The sequence below is a fragment of the Ambystoma mexicanum genome, chromosome 3p, assembly GCF_040938575.1.
Source record: "Ambystoma mexicanum isolate Mex_15411 chromosome 3p, UKY_AmexF1_1, whole genome shotgun sequence".
Classification (NCBI taxonomy): domain Eukaryota; kingdom Metazoa; phylum Chordata; class Amphibia; order Caudata; family Ambystomatidae; genus Ambystoma; species Ambystoma mexicanum.
The window spans coordinates 607,224,190-607,248,850 of NC_090925.1; the positions used below are offsets into that span (position 1 = coordinate 607,224,190).

The 24,661-nt window shown below is 45.7% G+C and overlaps 1 protein-coding gene across 1 annotated transcript in view; it reads left to right on the forward strand.

Moving 5' to 3' along the window:
• CDH22 (cadherin 22) overlaps positions 1-24,661 on the forward strand; it is a 2,717,439-nt gene that overhangs the window by 1,976,379 nt on the left and 716,399 nt on the right. Inside the window, exon 8 of the mRNA XM_069651359.1 lies at positions 21,841-22,094. Coding sequence (XP_069507460.1) covers positions 21,841-22,094 — 254 coding nt within the window. The remainder of the gene's footprint in view (positions 1-21,840; positions 22,095-24,661) is intronic.

Genomic DNA, 24,661 nt, shown 5'->3' on the forward strand with positions numbered 1-24,661 from the left:
AGGTCCGTGAGAGACTGTATCCTTTGTGAAAAAAGTGATAAAGCATGTGTGGGTGCAAAGTGTCCCATGGCAGCAACACATATTCCAGTGCATCAGTGAGTGCTGGTGTGCAGTCCTTTTATTTGGGTGTGATAGATCTGATCACCAGGTGGGTGGAGGTTCTGATGAAACTGCGCGTGATTTCAAAGGGGCTGATGGAGTTATTGGAGGAGTTGTGTAGGTGCAAGGGTTTTCCGAGTGTTATCGTGACTGACAATGGGCCACAATTCAGGTCAAGGGAGATGGATGAGGACTGCCCCACACATTCAATAGTACAAAAAGCAAGTGCCATATATTACCCAGACCAACGGGATGATGAAAAGCTTCAACAGGGTCATGAAAGAGGCCATAATGTGGGCTTGGGCTAATAGCAGAAATTAGAAAGTTGTGGTGAGAGAGTCTGTAATAGCTCACAGGTTCACACCCCAAAGCATCACTGGTGTATCACCTTTTGAACTCAGTAGGGGGAGGAAGGCCAATACCAAGTTGAAAAATATTAGAAGTCAGTTCAGGAACAAATGGATGCTAGGCAGGAGTGAGGCAGAGGCCTTCCCCTGAAAGTGGGGGACATGTTGCCCTTAGAGATGGAGAAGGTAGGTGGTTGAAACCTATCCGGGTGGAAGAGGTATTCAGGTATGCATTCAAAACAAAGAAAATAGAGTGTGGAACATGGAGAAGGTGATGCTAGTGAGAAGTAAGTATGCTAGGAGTATGAAGTGTGGCTGGGACAATGTCAAGGACACTAGTAGCAAGTTTTCCTTGCCAGATGCAACAAGTAGAGGACTGCCCAGGTTGAGATCCAGAAGAAGGTATGGTGGGTCAGCATATCTCTGAGAGTATGTGCAGTGACACAGCAGCTCTGGTGAAGTGGTTGGGGAAATTTGTGAAGATAGGGGCTGAAGTGCTGTCTGCCTGAATGAGACCCTGACGTCTCGGAGGGTTGCATTAATGAATGCTAGAGAGCGAGAAGTACTCTTGGAGCGGCAGGAGTGAGACAGAGCTGGCAGGGTCCTTAGTACTGTTGTACTTATGCATAAATAAATATAATGTTCAAACATACATCTGCCCTGGCAACCTGAATATTAAAGGAGGCAAATCCCTGTTGGTCACCTCCTAAAACACCCCACAGTCAGACAGGGAATTGTGTCATGTCTCATTTTCAGTCGATGTTAAAATGTCTTCCGATCCTCTCACAATAATGGCAATTATTAATGAAAAGGCTTTCGTCTTTTTCAACAAGAAATTACAATACGCAAAAGTGCACATAGTGGGGTTTGAAAAACATACAGAATTATTTGATGGATTTTATTTTATCGAATTCACCATATTTCTAAGATTCATACATTCAAATGTGTTCATTAAATTGGACAGACGCAATTCATGTCAGTTACATGGCATGTCTATTGAAGAAGTGGGTCTATTACTGAAGCGTAGGTGGCAATTGAACATTTTCCATTTGTTTTCAAATACAAAATTAGCATTTAAAATCTTGTTTTAAGAAATGGTTACAAAGTCATCGATATTCTGCCCCACACAATTCTCAGTCATTTCTCAGAAAACGCAGAAAATGGAGCGCTGTGTCTCATCAAGTTAATAACTATTATTAAAAGCATCTGCAAACAAATGAATTCACTAGATTAATAGTAGTCTTTGGTTTAGAATGAGAATCTTATCCCATACTTACTGCTTACAGATGATATGATATGTGCCAACTAATGCATTGCAGCATTGAATTGTATTCATAATTGTGGACAACCGATCATTGTACGTGTATAATTATCTACGGAATTCTGTTCATCGGGTAGTGAGCATGATCAAAATTATCCTAACACTGTCACCTGGCTTCGCCTCTCAGCTTGTCCTCTTCTAAAACTCGGCAAGGGGAGAGGACATGTTGTCTACAAAAACAAGAAGAAGAAGATAGCCAGCTGATTCCAATTGAATAGCAGGTGCTGCAGCCATTTCTCCTGACAGTGTCCAAATCAGTATTTTTAGTTCAAGAGTACAAATATTTTAATATCAGGGTGAGTGGTGTGAAAGAATGAAAGATCACAAAGCTGACTGTACAGTGAGCTCTTAGTGATGCATGTATACTTCTACTACACTTTTATCACAGACATATTTGTCAAGTATAACGATCTGTAGTTATTTTTATGTTCCCAAAATGCCCTTTGATTTTATGCAAGCAAGCCAGGAACCCTCTCTACTGCTATTTGTACATGTCCTCCTCTTTCTAAGAGGAGTATTGTAAAAGAGCAAAATATGATTGTACCCAAATGCCAATCTTGGAATGATAGCCATCTGTCAGAGATACTTTTTGAGGTTTTGATAATGCGCTTTGCTCAGTGAGACAAGAGTAGTCTTCTGATTATGACTAAGGTTTGTACTGGAAGTGATCATTACTAATGAATATTGCAAAATAAAAATGGCCAGTTTGCAAGTTTAGTACAATTAAATAATGTTATTTGTATTACCATTATTTGCACCCACGCACCCACGTTTCAAAATATCAGACAGGAAAAGACTGAGATGTAAGTGAGACAGTGAGAGACAATGAGAGAGAGAGAGAGAGAGAGAGAGCGAGAGAGAGAGAGAGAAAGAGCGAAAGAATAAAAGAGACAATGAGAGTGAAAGAGCAGTATTTGTCTATATGATACCATAAGTACAGATAGTTTACAATAGAATAAGGCCTACATCTTTTAAATACTATTTCATAATGAAAGAAAATGCACAATTCTGCAAATAAGAACTATACATAATTATACTTGATCATGGCAACATTTGCATACAACAAAAGGTCAATAGTTTACACCTACTTTAAAAAAAGATAATTTCAGGAGATGCATATGTGGCTAGTTTCCTTACGATGCTTCCTATAAAAACATCTCACTGAAGACAGTCTGTCACATAAGCATACTATACTGTACCATACTATACTGTACATACCATGTATATTTGTGCCTTGAAACACCGATTGTCGTATGGGCACATTATAAAAACTCAATAAATACCATAAGATCCTCACATACTGATTGTACGGAATATGTTTCCAGATGGTAAATGTAAATTAGAATTAATATGTTGTCTTATAGGTGTACACTAACATAATAGTTCTCATTTGTACAAGACAAATGTGTCACCAGAGAAGACAAACACATTTCAGGCAACTTACAGAAAATGGTGTTCCTGTAGTGTGTTAAAGTTTGTCTAATTATTTTATTTTTCTTGGAACACCCTGCAAGCTGTTTCTATAATTTGGTACTTTTGTTTGCTTCACCAAATGAAAATGTACTGCTTTTGCCCCTACATTTAACTAAAGACAGAGTTGCTTATGAACCACAAAATGAGTGGCTTAGTCATTGAGTTGAATCATGTTTGAAAACTTTCACTAAATGCTCTGAGAAGTTTGTTGCAGGATCCAATGGGATTTCCCTCCATTTTAGAGCCATTGATCTGAAACAAACTCTTCTTCATGTCTCCAGCCATCTTAGAGAAAACTATTTGTGAACTTCTGTATTTTCTCCTGTTGTCCATCCTGGGTATATGGGATTATGGTTATGGATATATGTTACTGTGTTCAGAGATGTTTAACTAAGTTGGGCATTATCACCTTGTCCACCCCACACCTTGACCAAATAAGTACAGGCTATTAAAAAGATGAGGACTGAGGTTTCTTTGGCACAAACTGCCAGTGTGGGACAGGCATCAAAGGTATCTTTGCTCACTACCAGGACTGGGATAGCCTCTCTCCCTCCCCCATCAAAGTACTCTACATTATCACTCTCAGTTCTTTAAAACGAGGACTTGCTGTAATTAGTTATTTGGATTCCATGCAACCTTTAACGACATTTAACCTTTCAATCATATACTTATACATAAAACAACAATTCATTTCTTTTTAAACAAAACATTTGACAATAGAATAGTTAAAAAACTGAATAAACATCCCTAATTAAATCGACACAACTTACAGGTAAGTCAAACACATGTTAATAAGAAACCTACCACAGTATTCTAAAAGTGATTAGAGTAAAAAAGAAAAATCTGAGATAATAATCCATCCTTCTCTTTGGCAACTGCAATTACGTCACCTTGGCTCAAACATACAGACCTAATAAAACCCACAACTGGTATCAAGTCAGAGGTTTCAGAACCATCTACACATCTCTTCCAAAATGAGCCCCCTTCAACTAGGTCCCCCATAGGGGAATAAATGACAAAAGTACCTCTGGCGCAAAAACTGCAGTGCACAGCATTTCACCATGATATGTCTAATTGTGTCCACCTCATTCTCCTCTGTTACAATATATACATTTCGTCTCTGTTTGGTCAATTATATTATATCTTAGGAGAATTTGGAATGGAACCTCAAACATTCATTTCGTACAGAGCAACTAGGGTAAATAGATAAAAAAATAGTGCCACCACTCCCTGTTTCTTATCGTCCCATCATCAATTTAACAAGGAAGAGTAACAGTGCATTGATACAATTGTATGAATCCAATCCCAGATTCTCAAACGTGTCTTAGTGTTTTGTGGTCTTAATTGTAACTCCTCCTGATTCGAACCTATGTCCCGCAGCATACCCTCACACTATTTCCCAAAAATGAAGAGGTCATTAACAATGCCCCTCTCTAAAGAAACCTTCATGGTCAACAAAATATTAACATAGAGTGTGGTATCTTCTGTGTTTAATATTTTACTTTATAGGTTGAGAAAGCTCCACATACCCCTTGATCTTAAAGATTGGACGCCCAAGTCATACCTGATGATAGGTACATGTATTGAATTTGAAATTCTAAACAGCTTCCTACAAATTAACACCTCCAGAGTGGTAAGCATACTCAAAATTGATTAGTGGTAAATTGCTCTACCATAAAGTAGTTTAGGTATACTTGTACCTTGGTGAAACTACAAAGCCGGGACTATTGTAAACTTCCCGTACTTCCCATCCACCTTTTTGATTTGATGTATTAAACTGGTACTTCTCTGAATATAATGCACCATTGTATCAGCCTTAGCAGATTTAGCTGTTATATAAAAGCCCAAATACCATGATGGAATCCAAAATCTCCAATTGTTTTCCCTCCACCCACCATCACAATGGAACAAGATACCTTTTTCTTGTGAATCTAAATACTTTAGTCTTGGTTGAGTTAATGATGTGGTTATTTTTCTTGGAATATGAAGTGAATGCACCAATCAATTTCTGCAAACCCTGCAGTGTTTGATCAAACAAAAGAAAATCGTTGCCATAAGCAATCCAAATTAAATGTTGATAATTCAACCTGGGGGATACAAATGCACATTTCTCCAATGTCGCTCCCAAATCTGATGTATATAAATTAAAAAGGCAGGGGGCTAAAATGCACCCCTGTCTAACCCCTGTCTAACATCAGAGATGGTTGAGATTGGTCTTGTTGCTTCCCCCTGTATATTAAGTCTTATCCTGATATTTGATCTATTACGCAATGTTATGTTATGTTATGTTACTTGGCATTTGTATAGCGCCTTATGTATCAATCTGTATGATCAAAGCACTGGTAGGTTGAATGCCCTCGGGAACCGCAGTTCAAGTCAGTCGAGAGAGAGAGAGAGTCATAAAGTGCGTGGGCGCACCGGGTATATGTGCAGCTGGTGTGGTTGTTTCATGATAGCTGCTTCTTAGTGGTAGGTGTGGTACTGAGGAGATCAGTTGAATGTGTTCAGTGTGGAGGGTGGACACCCAGACTGAGTTCTGGCTGCGTTAGGCCTGAGGAAATGCCCAAGCTACCTGGTATATGCTCAGCTAGGTGTGTTTTATTAGGATGATGGGTAGTTTGATGAGTCATGTTATTATGAGAATAGCTATACCGAATGTGTCATAGTACAGCTGTGTTCTAGTTGAATGGTGGTGTATAGGAGAGAGTAAGCCTAGTAGTGTGATATTGTGGTAATCAGTAAAGTGCTTGCAACCAGGCACACTCAATGATGTTGGGAATACCTTCTAAATTCAATTTTAACACAGTGTCGCTATTGGGGCACGCTCAATGATGTAGGGAATACCTTCTCAATTCATCTGACACAGTAACGCTATTAGGCATTGTGATGCTGGAAATGCATCAGAGGGACAGGGCCTCTGAATCCTTGTCCTTTTCTGCCTTTTATCGTGTGTTCTGTTATGTTTTCTGCCCAGGAGTCCATTTGGGACTCCTGGCAGTGCAGCTCTCTCTTTTGGTTTGGTGAACAGACCCATGGGATACCCTTATGGCACCCATGGGTAGGGGTACAACCCTGTGCCCCTAGTGTATGTTTTTGGGCACCTGTGGGTGGCCCACAGAGCAGGGTATGGGCTGGTGGCAGCTCCATGCTGAATTAGACAGGTGCTCTGGGCGTCCTCCATTTTGGGATACCCAGGCCCTGCCATTGGGATCAGTTGATTCCTGATAGAAAACAAGATGGCCCCTGTGGCCTCTTGCTTTCTATTGCCTGTTGTCTTGTTTTTCCCAAAGTCCTGGGAAGCCCTGACTCTGTCCCTTCCCCCTGACTGGCTGTTGGGTGGAAGTTCCATATATGGTGTTGTTGTGAAGGCCCAGCTAGACTGACTGGAGCCTTCCCTTTGACTGTATGTTGTGGGTACCTCCTGTGGGTGGGACCTGGGTGAATGGAGTGTGTGACCAATATACACTTCTTGTTTTGGTTGTCTGGTTTCTGGCATGTGAGACAAAGACTGAGACAGCCCTGCCCGAAACTGGCCTGAATGCAGTGTGTAGTGTTGAATGGCTGGGTACTTGTCCCAATCCACATTCCTTGTTGTGAGTGTCTGAAAGGGAGGAGTGTGGCCTGAATGCACTGTGTGCCTGATTGGCTGACTGACTGCATGAATGCCCTTCTGTGTGATTGGCTGCTGTGTGTGTGCCAGCAGTGTGGATGAGAGACAGGATAGTATATCTGGGGACCTCTCACCACTGGAAATTGTTCAGAAGCATTCAGAAGCTGAGTCTCCACTCAAGAGTAACTGGATTTGCTGATCCTCGACGTCCAGCTGGAAGAAGAAGACTTGCTGTGGCATTTGCTTCGACGGAACTGAAGGTTGTCGAAATCGTCGAGGACTGACCCGAGAGAGGACCTGGCTAGGCGCCCTCTTCCCGTGCTCCGAGGGACCATCGAGCACCGCTGAATCTTCGCCGAAGCGCCCTGGAAGTCAGACCCTCGAAAGGCTGCCGACCCGAGACGGGACCGCCGAGGAGATCGAAGTGAAGCACCCGGACATCGACGCTGTCGAAGTCCATTGCCGTCGACCAGGGTTCGCAGGTCTGTGTAACCGCTGGAGGCCCGTCGAAGTTGTGTTGCCCCGCCGTGGGAACCACTTGACGCCGTGCCGCCGACGACCGGAGCCGTCCGCTCCTTGCCTAAGAACATTTGCCTTGAAGGACTCCCTCGTCCGCATCGTCGGCCGCTTTGTCCCGCCGGAGAAAGTCGAGGACGACCAACGCGCCGAGGAGAATCCGCCGGTGGGTTTCCCGCCACCTCACGACCCCAAAGACTCGAGCGACTCGACGCCCTTGCTGGGCCACCGTCACCCACAATCTTTGCGGTCCAGAACTAGTGTCGCCGAGGTGCCCCGCACGCCTCTTCCTCGCAGGACGCCGACGTCTCGACGCCGACGAGCACCGCTCGGATCGAAGCCTGCCGCCTCATCGACGCCGTTCTACCTTGTTTGTTGTCGGACGTTCGACGCCCCGTGTCTCCCGCTTGAAAGGGAAGGCATTCAAGAAGGGCCGTCGATTCCCCGACACCGAACACCGAGTTCCTCGACGCTTCTCGACGCCTCTCGACGATCCGTGACTCCTGCTTTAAAGGGGGTCATTCAAGAAGGATCTGTCGACGCCTCTTCGAAGAACTCGACTCCACCAGGTACATTGGGGGGGTAAAAACATTATAGGAGAGAAATAGACTATTGAACAATATATGGACTGGGCTGGTGTTATATCTCTTTATTTTACAGGTTGCCCAGGTAGGGGGATCTCCACACAGAACTGTGTCCAGTGGTAGGGGCCAGTATTCTGCCTATTGTTTCAACCCTCTGTTATCTCTCCTCTCTCTATTGCTGGTTTCCTTCTTATTGATCTGTGTGCCATTTTAACAGTATTGTGAATGCACTTTAATGAGGTCTAATATTAGTGGTACCACTTTAGAATTGTAGATATTTACCATTGCTGATTTTCCTGAGCACAAAGTGCGTTATTGTGATAAGTGTACATAACCCTTGAATATTAATTATATAAAGACTGTGTTTTCAGTAATACAGTGTGTGGACATTCCTTTGTGGGGGCTTGGGGATACACTGTACTTAAGAACCAGCCTGCATCACCTCCTGAGAAGCTAGGCCTTGATTGCTCGTCCATCGTTACCATATTAGAGAATCTTGGCTGGGGTCCTCTGTGCCTCCCCTCTACCATATAGAGAGCGGAAGTACAGACCCCCCTACCAGTCTTTACAGCTGGTGGCAGCGGTGGGATGCTTATGGTTTTAAGACTCAGTGTATAACCGTGCCACTTACAAAATATCCGCACTTTTGTTAGATTAAGGTTCGGGTGTGTTCCAAATAACTGCATTACAAGCAATGGAGTCCATTGCAAATGGTAAATTGACTCGGATGAGCTTAGAGGCTCTCCAGAGTGCTTGTGAAGCCAGGGAGTTAGACTTTGTGGATAAGTCTAGGGCTGAGCTGATAGCTGCCCTGGTGGATTACCAGACTGATGGTGAAACTCTTGAGGAAGGGGGGGATGCAACCAGTGAGGACTCTGCCCCTGGGGTTGTCGCTGAATCTGTTTCTGGGAATGCCACCATTCCTGCTGCCTCTGTTCCAAACCCCAGCAATTCCATGGAACTTGAGTTATTAAGGATGAAGTTAGCCTTTGAATATCGCAAGTTGGAAATAGAAGCTGAGCTTAAGAAAGAGGAGCTGGCACAGCAAGTGGAACTCAAGAATAGGGATCTTGCGCTCAAAGAAAAGGACACTGAATGTCAGAGAATCCAGTTAGAGAAAGCTCGAGTGGAGACTTCAGCTAGACCAATTGAGAGTGGCAGGTCCCCAGCCACCAAGTTTATGAAAGATTTGGTTGGTGTGTTTGTGGAGGGTTCAGATATCCTCCAATGGATTGAAGCGTTTGAAATGGCTTGTGCAATTCATGATGTAGATAAAAGAGATTGGGCTAAGTGTTTGTTAAGCAGAGTGCCTCAAACTGGATATGACTGTATTCTGAAGCTGAGTGTGGAAGAAAGGGGTCAGTATGAGTGTATGAAGTCTGCTTTGATTGCCAAGTTTGGCAAGACACCTGCCCAATACCTTAAAAGGTTCAGGGAATTTAAGAAAAGAGAGAATGTGTCTTGGGTTGACTGGGTGAGTACTGCGCACATGAACATGATGGGGTGGATTGATGGATACAAGGTGAAAACTTTTGTTGAGTTGTCCCACCTCTTGTTTTTTGAGCATTTTTCTGAAGCCTGTTCACCAGAGCTGCGTCAGTATGTGGCTGACCAGAACATTTTGGACCCCTTTAAGCTGGCTAGGTTGGCTGACAAGTGGGTCTCCCATCGGGTGTCCCCTAAGGACCCCAGTGGGAAGGACAAGGACAAAGAAAAGGGGGCCTCTCAGAAAGCTGAGGAGTCCCAAAAGCAGTCACAGTCGGGTAAACCAAAACCTTCCTCTCCTAAGACCCAAAAATCTAGTGGGGATAAGTCCTCTGTGGGTGGGAATAAGAGTAGTGGTCCACCTGCTGCAAAGCAGGTTCCCAGTGGTTCCAGTACCGTACCCCGCACTCCTGGCACTTGTTGGGATTGTGGGGCTCTGGATCACAAAAGGGGTGACCCCAAGTGTAAAGGTAAGGCACTTGGAGTACAGGCTGTCAGCCTGACCTACCCTTACCCCGTGTCTGAGGTGGAGGCCACTGTCCTCCCCTCCTCTACCGGAATCACCTTTGGTGCTCCGGTAGAGATTTCCTTAGTGTCCCTTGGGGCCTGGGACCAGTACGCAGAAGTACTGGCGACTATCCCACAGAACACCCGTAGGTTTTTGAGAAGTGTCCTCTTGAATGGCCAGCCTTCTACTGGTTTGAGAGACACTGGGGCAAGCATGACAGTGGTGGACAGGACCCTGCTCAAGCCAGAGGACTATGAAGGTGCTCCTCTGCAAACCACCAGATTAGCTGGTGGGCCTCCCAAATTATCACCTGTAGCCTTAGTCACACTCATGATTGGAGACAAGACAGCAAAGCTTCCTGTCCTGGTTCAGGACAATGTCCCTGCTAACATTCTGTTAGGTAATGATCTAGTGGAGTTGGGGTTGATCTCGGATGGTCTTCCCCTGACTGCTGCTGCGGTCACTAGGTCACAGGTGACACCGGGTCTGGCTGTGAGTCAGGTACCCGAGCCAAAGGCGAGGCCTAAGGCAAGAAGAAGGAAGACCAAGAAGGCCACCTCTGTGGAGGGAACACCTTCTCTTCCTGCTGTTCCGACAGCACCCATTGGGATCCATACTCCGGACGGGCTGGGTCCAGTGGAAAACCCAAACTCAACTCCTGTGGGAGAAGAGACAGAAGACTCTCCTGTGGGAGAGGTTCTCAACCCAGAGGAGCACCCCGACCTTCAATGCTTGTTAGCTGAAGGGGGACCCTCCCGGGCAGACTTCTGTAAAGGACAGAGAGAGTGCCACTCTCTCGAGGGTCTGAGGAAACAGGCCCTGTCCCAGGCACAAGGTGAAGTGCCTAGGACATTCAAGGTTTATTGGGAGGGTGAGCTCCTTGTTAGTGAGCCCACTAAGCCTGAACCTGGTGCCCGCAAGAGGTTGGTGGTACCCCAGGTTTACAGGCCCTTCCTACTGCAGTTGGCGCATGAGGTGCCCTTGGCTGGTCATCTTGGGACTAAGAAGACTAAGCAGAGGCTCTCTGCCCATTTCTACTGGCCAAGGATGGGGGTAGAAGTGGAGTCCCACTGCAGGACCTGCCCCACTTGTCAGTTGTCTGGCAAGACTGGAGGCAGGATCATTGCCCCACTGCAGCCATTACCAGTGGTTGGCACACCATTTGAGAGGGTGGGCATCGACATCGTCGGTCCCCTTGACCCTCCCACTTCAGGTGGACATCGGTTCATCCTGGTCTTGGTAGATCATGCCACCAGGTACCCTGAGGCAATACCCCTTCGGACTGTTACTGCCAAGGTGGTTGCCAGGGCTCTCCTGGGCATTTTCACCCGTGTTGGATTCCCCAAGGAGGTTGTCTCTGACAGAGGATCCAACTTCATGTCTAGTTACATGAAAACCATGTGGAAAGAGTGCGGGGTAACCTACAAGTTCTCCACCTCTTACCACCCCCAGACCAATGGTCTGGTTGAGAGATTTAACAAAACTCTCAAGGGCATGCTAGGTGCTTTGGAAGAGCCCCTAAGGAGGAAATGGGATCTCCTCCTGCCATGCCTGCTGTTTGCTTACAGGGAGGTACCTCAAGAGGGTGTTGGTTTCAGCCCCTTTGAGTTACTCTTTGGACATCCCGTGAGGGGGCCCCTCGCCTTGATCCGAGAAGGCTTGGAAGCCACCCCTCCAGGTCCCGCCAAGCAAGTGGGGGACTATGTGTTAGGCCTCAGGCGGAGGATGACACAAATGATGGGTCAGGCAACAGCAAATCTCAAGGCCAGCCAGGAATTGAACAAGTACTGGCATGACCTTAAAGCTTCGCAAGTGGATTGGACTCCGGGACAGGAAATCCTTGTGATGGAGCCTACCAAGCCTAGGGCTTTGGCAGACCAGTGGACTGGACCCTTCAGGATCATCTCCAAGATGGGCGAAGTCAATTATCTGGTTGACATGGGAGCCTCTGGGGTAGCCCCCCAGGTATTCCATGTCAACAGGCTCAAGCCTTTCCACAGACGAGCGGAGGTCTCATGTCTCTTGCTAGCTTCAGGGCAAGAAGAGGATGAGAGTGAGCCCCTTCCTGATTTGCTGCATAGCAACCCTCAGGATGGCTCAGTGGAGGGAGTACAACTCTCTCCCGATTTGACAACGGAGCAGCAGAGGGCCTGCAGGGCTTTGCTCCAGCAGTATGCCTCTCTGTTTTCACTGACACCGGGCCTTACACCGTGGTGTAAGCACGAAATTGACACTGGTGACAGCGTGCCTGTCAAGAGCAGGAGCTATCGTATGTCAGATACCGTCAAAAACCACATCCAGGCTGAGGTCGCCAAGATGTTGGATCTGGGTGTTATTGAACCCTCAACCAGTCCCTGGTCCAGTCCAGTGGTCCTTGTCCCCAAGGCAAGTTCCCAGGCGGGTACCAAGGATTGGAGGTTCTGTGTGGACTACCGAGGAGTCAATGCCGTCACCAAAACTGACGCGCACCCATTGCCCAGGGCTGATGAGCTCGTGGACACCATAGGTGCTGCCAAATTTGTGAGCACCTTTGACCTTACCTCAGGCTATTGGCAAATAGCTCTGACGGACCATGCCAAGGAAAAGACGGCCTTCTCAACACCTGAGGGACTCTACCAGTTTAGGGTCATGCCCTTTGGGTTGAAGAATGCCCCTGCCACCTTCCAGAGATTGGTCAACCATGCGCTCAGTGGGCTGGAAGCCTTTTGTGTGGCTTACTTAGACGACATTGCCGTCTACAGTTCCACCTGGGAAGAGCATTTGACACATCTGGATAAGGTGTTGCAGGCCTTGAAAAGGGCTAACCTCACTATCAAGGCCACCAAGTGCCAGATAGCTCAGGGGAAAGTTACCTATCTTGGTCATGAGGTAGGAGGGGGTCAAATCCAACCTCTCTCCAGTAAAGTACAGGACGTACAGAACTGGGAGACTCCCACTACTCAAACCCAGGTGAGAGCCTTTTTGGGCCTCACTGGGTACTATCGCAATTTCATGGCAGACTCTGGAACCATAGCTGCACCCCTGACAGCTCTAACTTCGCCCAAACAACCTAGGAAGGTTAATTGGACTGAAGACTGTCAGAGGGCCTTTGATGGCTTGAGAGAAAGTCTGTGTAGGGCACCTGTGTTGTGTGCGCCTGACTACAGCCGACCCTTTATCGTCCAGACGGATGCCTGCGACACCGGAATTGGAGCTGTCTTGTCCCAGTTAGATGACAAAGGGAGAGAACACCCTATCATATTCATCAGTAGACAACTCAAGGGTAGAGAACTTAGGTGGGCTACTGTTGAAAAGGAGTGTTTTAGCATAGTTTGGAGCCTTAGGCATTTTAGGCCCTACCTTACGGGGTCTACCTTCAAGGTCCAAACAGATCATAAGCCCCTGAAGTGGCTTATGCAGATGAAGGGTGAGAACCCGAAATTGCTCAGGTGGTCCATTAGCCTGCAAGGGCTAGACTTCACCATAGAGCACAGACCAGGGAAGAGTCACGATAATGCGGATGGCCTTTCCAGAAGGTATGTTGACCGTCTGGATGAGGGTGTCTATCCCGTGGGAGATTAGACACCCTCCACCTCAGTCTGGGGGGGGGCGACTGTGATGCTGGAAATGCATCAGAGGGACAGGGCCTCTGAATCCTTGTCCTTTTCTGCCTTTTATCGTGTGTTCTGTTATGTTTTCTGCCCAGGAGTCCATTTGGGACTCCTGGAAGTGCAGCTCTCTCTTTTGGTTTGGTGAACAGACCCATGGGATACCCTTATGGCACCCATGGGTAGGGGTACAACCCTGTGCCCCTAGTGTATGTTTTTGGGCACCTGTGGGTGGCCCACAGAGCAGGGTATGGGCTGGTGCAGCTCCATGCGGAATTAGACAGGTGCTCTGGGCGTCCTCCATTTTGGGATACCCAGGCCCTGCCATTGGGATCAGTTGATTCCTGATAGAAAACAAGATGGCCCCTGTGGCCTCTTGCTTTCTATTGCCTGTTGTCTTGTTTTTCCCAAAGTCCTGGCAAGCCCTGACTCTGTCCCTTCCCCCTGACTGGCTGTTGGGTGGAAGTTCCATATATGGTGTTGTTGTGAAGGCCCAGCTAGACTGACTGGAGCCTTCCCTTTGACTGTATGTTGTGGGTACCTCCTGTGGGTGGGACCTGGGTGAATGGAGTGTGTGACCAATATAGACTTCTTGTTGTGGTTGTCTGGTTTCTGGCATGTGAGACAAAGACTGAGACAGCCCTGCCCGAAACTGGCCTGAATGCAGTGTGTAGTGTTGAATGGCTGGGTACTTGTCCCAATCCACATTCCTTGTTGTGAGTGTCTGAAAGGGAGGAGTGTGGCCTGAATGCACTGTGTGCCTGATTGGCTGACTGACTGCATGAATGCCCTTCTGTGTGATTGGCTGCTGTGTGTGTGCCAGCAGTGTGGATGAGAGACAGGATAGTATATCTGGGGACCTCTCACCACTGGAAATTGTTCAGAAGCATTCAGAAGCTGAGTCTCCACTCAAGAGTAACTGGATTTGCTGATCCTCGACGTCCAGCTGGAAGAAGAAGACTTGCTGTGGCATTTGCTTCGACGGAACTGAAGGTTGTCGAAATCGTCGAGGACTGACCCGAGAGAGGACCTGGCTAGGCGCCCTCTTCCCGTGCTCCGAGGGACCATTGAGCACCGCTGAATCTTCGCCGAAGCGCCCTGGAAGTCAGACCCTCGAAAGGCTGCCGACCCGAGACGGGACCGCCGAGGAGATCGAAGTGAAGCACCCGGACATCGACGCTGTCGAAGTCCATTGCCGTCGACCAGGGTTCGCAGGTCTGTGTAACCGCTGGAGGCCCGTCGAAGTTGTGTTGCCCCGCCGTGGGAACCACTTGACGCCGTGCCGCCGACGACCGGAGCCGTCCGCTCCTTGCCTAAGAACATTTGCCTTGAAGGACTCCCTCGTCTGCATCGTCGGCCGCTTTGTCCCGCCGGAGAAAGTCGAGGACGACCAACGCGCCGAGGAGAATCCGCCGGTGGGTTTCCCGCCACCTCACGACCCCAAAGACTCGAGCGACTCGACGCCCTTGCTGGGCCACCGTCACCCACAATCTTTGCGGTCCAGAACTAGTGTCGCCGAGGTGCCCCGCACGCCTCTTCCTCGCAGGACGCCGACGTCTCGACGCCGACGAGCACCGCTCGGATCGAAGCCTGCCGCCTCATCGACGCCGTTCTACCTTGTTTGTTGTCGGACGTTCGACGCCCCGTGTCTCCCGCTTGAAAGGGAAGGCATTCAAGAAGGGCCGTCGATTCCCCGACACCGAACACCGAGTTCCTCGACGCTTCTCGACGCCTCTCGACGATCCGTGACTCCTGCTTTAAAGGGGGTCATTCAAGAAGGATCTGTCGACGCCTCTTCGAAGAACTCGACTCCACCAGGTACATTGGGGGGGTAAAAACATTATAGGAGAGAAATAGACTATTGAACAATATATGGACTGGGCTGGTGTTATATCTCTTTATTTTACAGGTTGCCCAGGTGGGGGGATCTCCACACAGAACTGTGTCCAGTGGTAGGGGCCAGTATTCTGCCTATTGTTTCAACCCTCTGTTATCTCTCCTCTCTCTATTGCTGGTTTCCTTCTTATTGATCTGTGTGCCATTTTAACAGTATTGTGAATGCACTTTAATGAGGTCTAATATTAGTGGTACCACTTTAGAATTGTAGATATTTACCATTGCTGATTTTCCTGAGCACAAAGTGCGTTATTGTGATAAGTGTACATAACCCTTGAATATTAATTATATAAAGACTGTGTTTTCAGTAATACAGTGTGTGGACATTCCTTTGTGGGGGCTTGGGGATACACTGTACTTAAGAACCAGCCTGCATCACCTCCTGAGAAGCTAGGCCTTGATTGCTCGTCCATCGTTACCATATTAGAGAATCTTGGCTGGGGTCCTCTGTGCCTCCCCTCTACCATATAGAGAGCGGAAGTACAGACCCCCCTACCAGTCTTTACAGGCATACTTTCTAAGTTCAACTTTAACAGCAATGCTATTGGGGCACACTCAATGATGTTGGAAATACCATCTTAATTCAACTCTAACACAGTGACGCTATTAGGGCACAATCAATGATGTTGGGAATACCTTCTATTTAGGGCACACTTTCTAAATTCAAATTTACTACAGTGACGCTATTATTGCACACTTTCTAAATTCATCTTTAACACAGTTACACTATTAGGAACACTTTCTAAGAACAACTTTACCACAGTGACGCTATTAGTGCACACTTTCTAAGTTCAACTTTACCACAGTGACGCTATTAGTGCACACTTTCTAAATTCAACTTTAACACAGTGATGCTATTAGGGCATACTCAATGCTGTTGGGGATACCTTCTAATTTCAACCTTAACACAGTGACGCTATTAGGCACACTTTCTAATTTCAACTTTAACACAGTGACGCTGTTCGGCACACTTTCTAAATTCAACTTTACCACAGTGACACTATTGGGCACAATTTCTAAATTCAAGTTTAACACAGTGATGCTATTAGGGCATACTCAATGCTGTTGGGAATACCTTCCAATTGCAACCTTAACATATTGACGCTATTAGGCACACTTTCTAGGTTCAACTTTAACACAGTGACGCTATTAGGCACACTTTCTAAATTCAACTTTACCAAAGTGACGCTATTAGGGCATACTCAATGCTGTTGGGGATACCTTCTAATTTCAACCTCAACACAGTGACGCTATTAGGCACACTTTCTAAATTCAACGTTAACACAGTGATGCTATTAGGGCATAATGAATGCTGTTGGGGATGCCTTCTAATTTCAACTTTAACACAGTGACGCTATTAGGCACACATTCTAAGTTCAACTTTAACACAGTGATGCTATTAGGGCATACTCAATGCTGTTGGGGATACCTTCTAATTTCAACCTTAACACAGTGACGCTATTAGGCACACTTGACGCTATTAGGCACACTTTCTAAATTCAACTTTAAACGCTATTAGGCATGCTCAATGATGTTGGTAATACAGTCTAGATGCAAGGTTCAACACAGTGATGCTTTTAGGGTAGGAATAATCATTTGGCCTTAATATGTCGATATATGATATATCACAGTAAAACTTTATATGAGTAAGAGTGGTAGAGCTTTCTGGTGTGAAGTAATTGCTTCAGTCCCCACCCTTGACACACCTACTTTTTGGTTGATGCTGGTTGACAGCAGGCTACTGGCTTCTTGCCTCTCCTGCGGATACCTGCAGATACAATCTGGAGCCGTCTCTGTAGGAGCCGTCCTTTGACTTGGTGTCTTTAGCCAAAGGGGGCTGCATGGGCAGAGGGCTGCCCTTGGAGAGTCAGATATGACCAGAGGTCTGGCCAATCAGGGGCCGGGAGTGGGCTGATGAGGGGAAACAGGAAGGGGAAATCACCCGAGGACATGGGGCTGCAACAGGGGTCAGGGGCTCCAAAATATTATTTTAACACAAAAAAAGGCCTCATCCAACTCCAATGATGGCCAGCACTCACCTCCTTGATGTTGGCAGCAAGGATGCAACTGAGGATTACACGGTCACTAGACCAGGACTGCACAGGGGAGACAACCAATAAGGGGTCGGGGTGGGCTGATGAGGGGAAACAGGAAGGGGAGAACACACAGGGACATAGGGCTGCAGCAGGGGTCAGGGGCTCCAAAATGGCTCAAAAATACGATTTTAACACAAAAAAGGCCTCATCCAACTCCAATGATCCTATGCAACAAGAAGTCTTAGCCACCCAGCAGCAATATCCCAACTAGCCAGTTTCTGCAATAAAAGATTTCAGTTACCCATATCAAAGGTTGCTGTCAGGTCTACACTTGCCACATAAGTGGCATTAACTTTCCCTGTGAGGGCTAGATGTTGGACGTATCTCAGCAGAAGCCTGTCTAGATTTGCACTGTGCTTCTTCCTGAAGCCAGTCTGCCATTTTTTATTGCAACCAACTCGGGTTGGCCAGGCCACCAGATGTTTTAGTAGCAAGGTCACAAAGACCTTGCTAATGCCATCTAGAACACGAGATAGGCCTATAATTGCACAGGATCCTCCGGTCCCCTCTCTTAAAATTGGGATCAAATGAGCAGTTTGCCAACTAAGATGGAAGCTCTGATCTTTTAGAATGTAATAGTTAATATGGTCGACCACATAACTGGATCATTTTTAAATAACAGGCTTGAAAGCCTATTTGGCCCAGGTGCTCTATACTTGCTACTAGCTTTTAGGAGAATGAACACCTCATCAAAATCAATTAAGAGGTGCCAAATATCACCCATGTTATCATGACTGTATGGGAGCGGTACCAGAGGTCTGTCCACATTTTTCTTCATAGTAAGTCGTCAATTGTTGATCCCCAATTGGATTTAGTTGCACATTTGCTTGATTTCTCCCCAGGTTATTAATGAGACACCAAAAAGATGTTGTATCAGATTTACATAAAGATTCCGGCATCAGTTCAACGTCATTTTGTAAAAGCTGTTCGTTATGCAACCTGCTCCAATTACGATAAGATTGTTTAGCCCATTTAACCTCCTTCACTTGGGACATAGGATCAATTTTCTTTTCACATTTTATTTCCTTGATTTGTTTTCCTCATATTTCTTTTTTGTTCCCATAATATGAGGTCAAACTGATGAAGATGAAGATGTTTGACAGGGCCAGATTCAAATTTGGATTCCGCCTTAATTAGAAGCTCCCCTAAAAAAGTTTGAAAGTGATTGGGATTAAATGTTTCCATATTTCAAACCAAGGATGTACAGGTCAATAACCCAGCCACCCTCGTGTTACCGATAGAAGCTTTGTGATGGCTCCATGTTATTCTGTTTGCCCCTTGGTTGGCTATGATTGCCGCCACAGTCTGGCCAGAAGTCTTATATAAGGGAATTTTGAACTGCGCTGCTATCATATCATAATCACTCCATTCACTTAGGATGACTTGAAAGAATAAACATTTGTGAAAAAGACCCTCATCAACAAATATATACTCTAAAATAGACTGTCTCTGGCCCTTTGCCCAGGTAATTTGACTCAGTAAATCACCTTCAGTTGCCCCATTTAACCGATGAAGGCCAAGGGATTCCAGGCTTTGCAGCTATCTCTGCCCAAAATCATCAAACCATCGGTCCAAGTAGAAGTCCTATTGGATATGAGCTCGACCACCTCCTTCAATACGTACTCCACTTTACACACTAGATTATGCCATTAAATATTCTACAAAAGGATCTCTTTTTTTGTTCTACTGATCGTTATGGTTATTTGAACTACAAGTAAAGTTCTGTTCCCTATAATTTGATGGTCAATCGTGACCCCAGGACATCAAAATGTCAAGCCCCCCCGTGGGTTTCCCCTTGGCAAACTTTTCAGTGGTGGAGAACATTGTCATGTACCCATCCACAACCAGTGCCTCCACCAACCAAATCTCTTGTATAAATATTATGACATATTGTTGTGGATATTTCCCTAGAATCGGGTTAGTGAAGAGATGATTATGACCATAAGTGCTCCAAGATGAAATTGTTAGGTTACGTGATTCGTTACCAATGCCTCAGTTGTGGGTTACATCAGTCTTACGTAAAGCCCAAGCCCAATTGTTCCACTGATTCATACTAGCCTTTCCTGCTGCTAGTTGGTCTTCAACAGAGCAATAACCCCTGTTCTCCCCCTAGTAGGAGATCTCAATTCCATTCCATCTAACTCGTTTCACTACACGTATCTACCCATGATATTCTGCCACATCTGAGGATCCACTTCAGAAATCACAAAACCCAAATGTTGCAGCACAATTGTTTCACTCAATTTCAGGTCGGAAACTATTTTAGACCAGATTGTCACCATGACCACGCTAGTTCTGTTCCTCAAAGGGAATTCAACTCTTTCAATATCTTTTTGTTGAAATTGCCCTCAAACATGGTGTCTGTGTAAGCTGCCTCAAAATTCGATTCAACACCATCAATCTTTTGTCATAAAATACACATTCGACTTTTAACCTTATACTCCACGTGTCTTTATTTACACCTTGCCTTTCATAACAGAGGGCTAATTCATTTGTTATTTTATAGTCTTGCTCTCTACAGTCTGAACCTGTAGCGCTTCAGTCCATAGCAAACTGGGAGATCCCATTTCTTTTTACACCCCCATCTGATACGTTAAAAAGGGATGCAGGGACGATATAGGGAGGTTTCGGTTAGACACTCTGGTGAGTCAGGCAGTTTCATATGCATGTAAGTATCATACCCAGCCATCAACTTATTGGACTTTGTGAAAAGAAGAAATTTAGCTGTGTGCGTGAGCAAGGGGATTCAAATATAGCACGGACAAAGCATTCACTGCTGTGATTAAAACCCGAATGTGACCCGTAACAATTATACAGATACCATTAACCATTTGACCAGGTCTTCTGCCAAATCACGAATTAATGGACACAGACTGATCGCAGTCATTTCTTATAATAGTGGTATTGGTATATTGTCAACATGTTTTAGCTGTAGGTGAACTTGCATACGACCACTTCAGTAATCCCTGATGTTAACTCATAGGTTTTGAGTAAGGGACCTCCTCTTACCCCTATTAGACGGATAGCCTCACATTTGGCCATATTTCCAAGAAAAATCTACACTGTTTCTAGTGTGCTTGTTTATATATGTTTATGAAAACATAGTTGACCACGCATGGCAGAAATACATGTCCCAGCACAGTGTTCCTTGATATTATCAGACATTACACATGTCTTAGTTTCATGTCACAGAGATGACACAAATAGCAATGGTGACCACGGGCACCCGGCATATGATACTTCACCTCTGACCTATAGTTCTAAGATCCAGGTGCCTCGCAGACCCATATCGTTTAGACTTTATTTGATAGTTTTGCGGGAATATTCCGTGCTCAAATGATGCAGGATGCACATCCTTTTGTTTTTATCTGCCTGAGATTTCGTCTGGTCATATGATATGTTGTATAGCAATACATTGTTTATGTCATATCCCTGTATTTTTGTCTCCATATTTCTTCTTGTGTGCGCTTGATTAATTGGTCCTTGAGGTTAGGTGGGCCCTTCGTTTGGTGGAAGATTTCTTGGACTGTTTTACAGATGCATTTCATCCAATGCCTATTTTATTTTCTGTTCTTGAGAGTTGATCCGATTCTTTTATGGGTAAATCATCGGTCTATACTCATGTTCTTTCTTGTATTGCATTCATAATCATCTGGAGGTTTATGGGTCACTTGGTGTGTACTTTACTGCTTCATTGTGTACTATCCAATCATAGAAAGCACTACGAGTGTGTGGTGGACTGATGACTAGAACTGGAACATGTATCCCATGTAGTCTTGTGTTCCTTTAGATATTTAACCTTATTTGATGTGTGATTGATGCTTAATCTGATAGACAGACTGTCCTTCTCATCTGAAAATGCATGCAACAGATCGATATTATGTAGACCCTTTAAAATCATCACTTCACTTATGCATCGATTAATTCACTGTCAGATTTTACTCTGTGCAATAGTAAATAAGAGATGACACCAACTTGAATAATACCCTCTTGCACGTGTGAGAGAGAGATTGTGGTGTGCATTGGTGGTTTCTCTTCTTGATTGCAATCTGCCCTTGCTTGGTGCTTTGTTCTGCTTGATCAAGTCACAATTCGGGGTCTATATTGTGCAACCTACACTTTTTCACATCTTTTAGACATGCATTCACATGTGTTTGATGTTCTCAAAGTCTACTTTACGGGCAAGAAGAAACGCATAATTAGGTATATTTACCAGCACTTTTCAAATGTACAAACATATGTTAACAGCTAACCTATAGAAGGAAGTTCTTCTCCTATTTCTTGTTAATGAACACATTCCTCTTCTATCGTATTTCAGCCCCTGAATTTTGAGGCGAAGAAAGTCCATACACTGGTGGTGGAAGCATTGAACAAGTTTGTGGACCCGAGGTTTGTGGATCTGGGCACCTTCCGGGATCAGACGATTGTCATGGTGTCCGTGACAGATGTGGATGAGCCCCCTGAATTCCAAGCCCCCGGGGAAGTAATGGAGGTGGAGGAGGATGCACGCGTGGGAACTGTGGTTGGAGTTATCACCGCTATGGATCCAGATGTTGCAAACAAGCCTGTCCGGTAGGGTACATAGTCTGGCCTTTTACCTGTATGACTTGATTCTGATGACTTGATTCTGATGATTGCAATGTCTTTTTCCTACTTGCGAGCTATAGGATTTTGTCCTAAGGACACAAAGAAGACCACAATTCGACAGTGACCAATGATAGTAATAGTGTGTGCACAAGTAATCATTCACCCTTGCACACCTACCCATGTGGTTATAATTCGACCCAAACATCTACCCAACTCTATACTTGCCACCTTCTTTCTACCTACAAGCTTTCCTGTCTCCCAGCCCTGCCCTGTGTGGCCTCATTGCTCCCACTGCTCACTCTGCTGTCCCTTAATAAAGTCACCCCAAAAATGCACCCTCAGTAAAATCAGACACTTTCCCCAAATATTCTAGGATTGGAGTTCATAATATAAAATTATAGAATATTTGGGGATAGGATTTTAGGGTCAGGAAAAAGAGGTTGCCTACCTGGTGACTTTTTCCAGGCGACTTCATCAGTGCACCTTCCTTTTCTCCTCTCACCTATATACACTAATATCCTTCTGTTAAGCTCCTCCCTATGTATTCTATGCCCTCCTGTATTCCCCTCTTTTCTCTATTCATTGTGCCATCCTTTTTCCCTGTACACAGTGTGCCATCTTTCTACCCTGTCTGTACATTGTGCCTTCCTCCTCTTCCTCCCTTGATACAATGTGCCATTATTTCTTATGACCTCCTATAAGGTGTGCCCTTCTCCCTCCCCTTAATGGAGATTAATCCTGCCGTATTGCCTTCTTTTTTCCGGGGGTAGGTTCTAGACAATATTGTGCCATGGGAGAAACACCAAAATATACCCCCCCTCCAAATCACCCCAGTAGCTCCTCTATTGGTACTCCACACTGCACCCCTTCTCCAAAATCATTAAGTCAATGTAATTTAAATACTGTTCTATCACCTTGCATTTCAATCTAATGGTCAGACAGCCTATACAACAATATTACAAACAGGAACTTATTTTCATTATCGCGTGTTTAGATTCATTGTCCAAATGAAGGGTGAAAAAGTGTCTATTGACACTCCATAATCTATTTCTCTAAAAAAGTGTACTCTTCAGTTAGTTAACACAGCGCTCAGAGACCGATCAAAAGTTGCTGGTCGAAGAATGGAAGATGGGTGTGAAATAATGGGAAAGAGTTAGGCGGTAGTGAAAAAGAAGGCAGTTCCCAGCTATATTAAGTAAGGTTAGGGTACAAAGAGCGCCACGGAACTACTCCAAAGCACTATAGGGGACGACCAGAGAAGTAGGCAGGCCATGAGGTGAAGCTATCATGTTGCCATACGATCTGAGCACCTAGACAATGTATAACATTACCTGCCAAATGGTGCGAGATCATATTCCATGGCCCTGCGTAACTCAAAAATGCCACGCTACATGGAGCGACAAGCCAGACAACGTTCCTGGCTACTTGGTGAGTAGCAGGGCAAGCACATGGCAGTGTGATGTGGTGGGGAGAGATACATACTCCTACTGGGTGTTGATTGTTGTCTGTAGGACAAATGGACATACAGATGTAGGCCAGTGTCCATCAGGGAAGGCCACATGTTCTTGAGGAGAACCCACATGCAATTATGAGCTGCACAACATAGAGTACAATCCAGGTTCCCGAATATTACACATCCATCCACATACACATTGCACATCATGCCACACCACATACCACACAAATCAGCAACATGGCGTCAAGATGGTACTACAGAATCAGCACAGCACAACATCAAGACAGAAATGTGCACTTGAATGCATGCAAAGGTAACACCACTAGCCATACCATTGAACCACACACCTATAGCACCACTGAAGTGATGCCACACAGCATGGCAACATCGATGTCTGAATGGCAGTACACTAGCAGTGTGGTACCAACTTTGCCTGGGCCCAGGGACACCTAAGACCTGGCCTCACCCAGGACATGTCATTTCCTGTCGGAGGCATGAATCGGGCATGTCCACTTGCAGGGTCAAGCTCACCTTCGCACATTGCAGTCTCGCAGATCGTCTGCATGCAAGCATGCTGGTAGTTGTGATTTTGATTCACAATGCAAAGTCGATTTGTGTGACATGTACAGGCCGCACCTGAGGTGAACGGTAACAGGTACCCATTCTTCACCCCATACAAGCGACGCCGGCTATCCCCTGAAGAGGTGGCTCCTAACCCCTGTACGGAACCAACAGAACCGGCAGGAAGAGGACTACAATTGTGCACATACCCGTACCCACGTTGTGATAGAGCAGGCATTTGGCCTTTCGAAGACACAGCTCTGGTGCCTAAGCGGGCTGGGTGAGGCTCTCCTGTACGGCCATGACAAAGTGCCAAAGATAACCATGGCATGTGTAATGCAGCACAAAATGTGCATCAGACGGAATGTGCCTATGCCACCTGATATTGACATGCAACCACCAGATGAGGATGGTGTTGATGGGGATGATGATGGGTGAAATGGTCCGCCAGGACATGCAAGAGGCGATGACCAGGAGGGACACGATGTGCGTCAGCATCTGATGTATCAAATGTCATGAGATCTGATGTATGTGG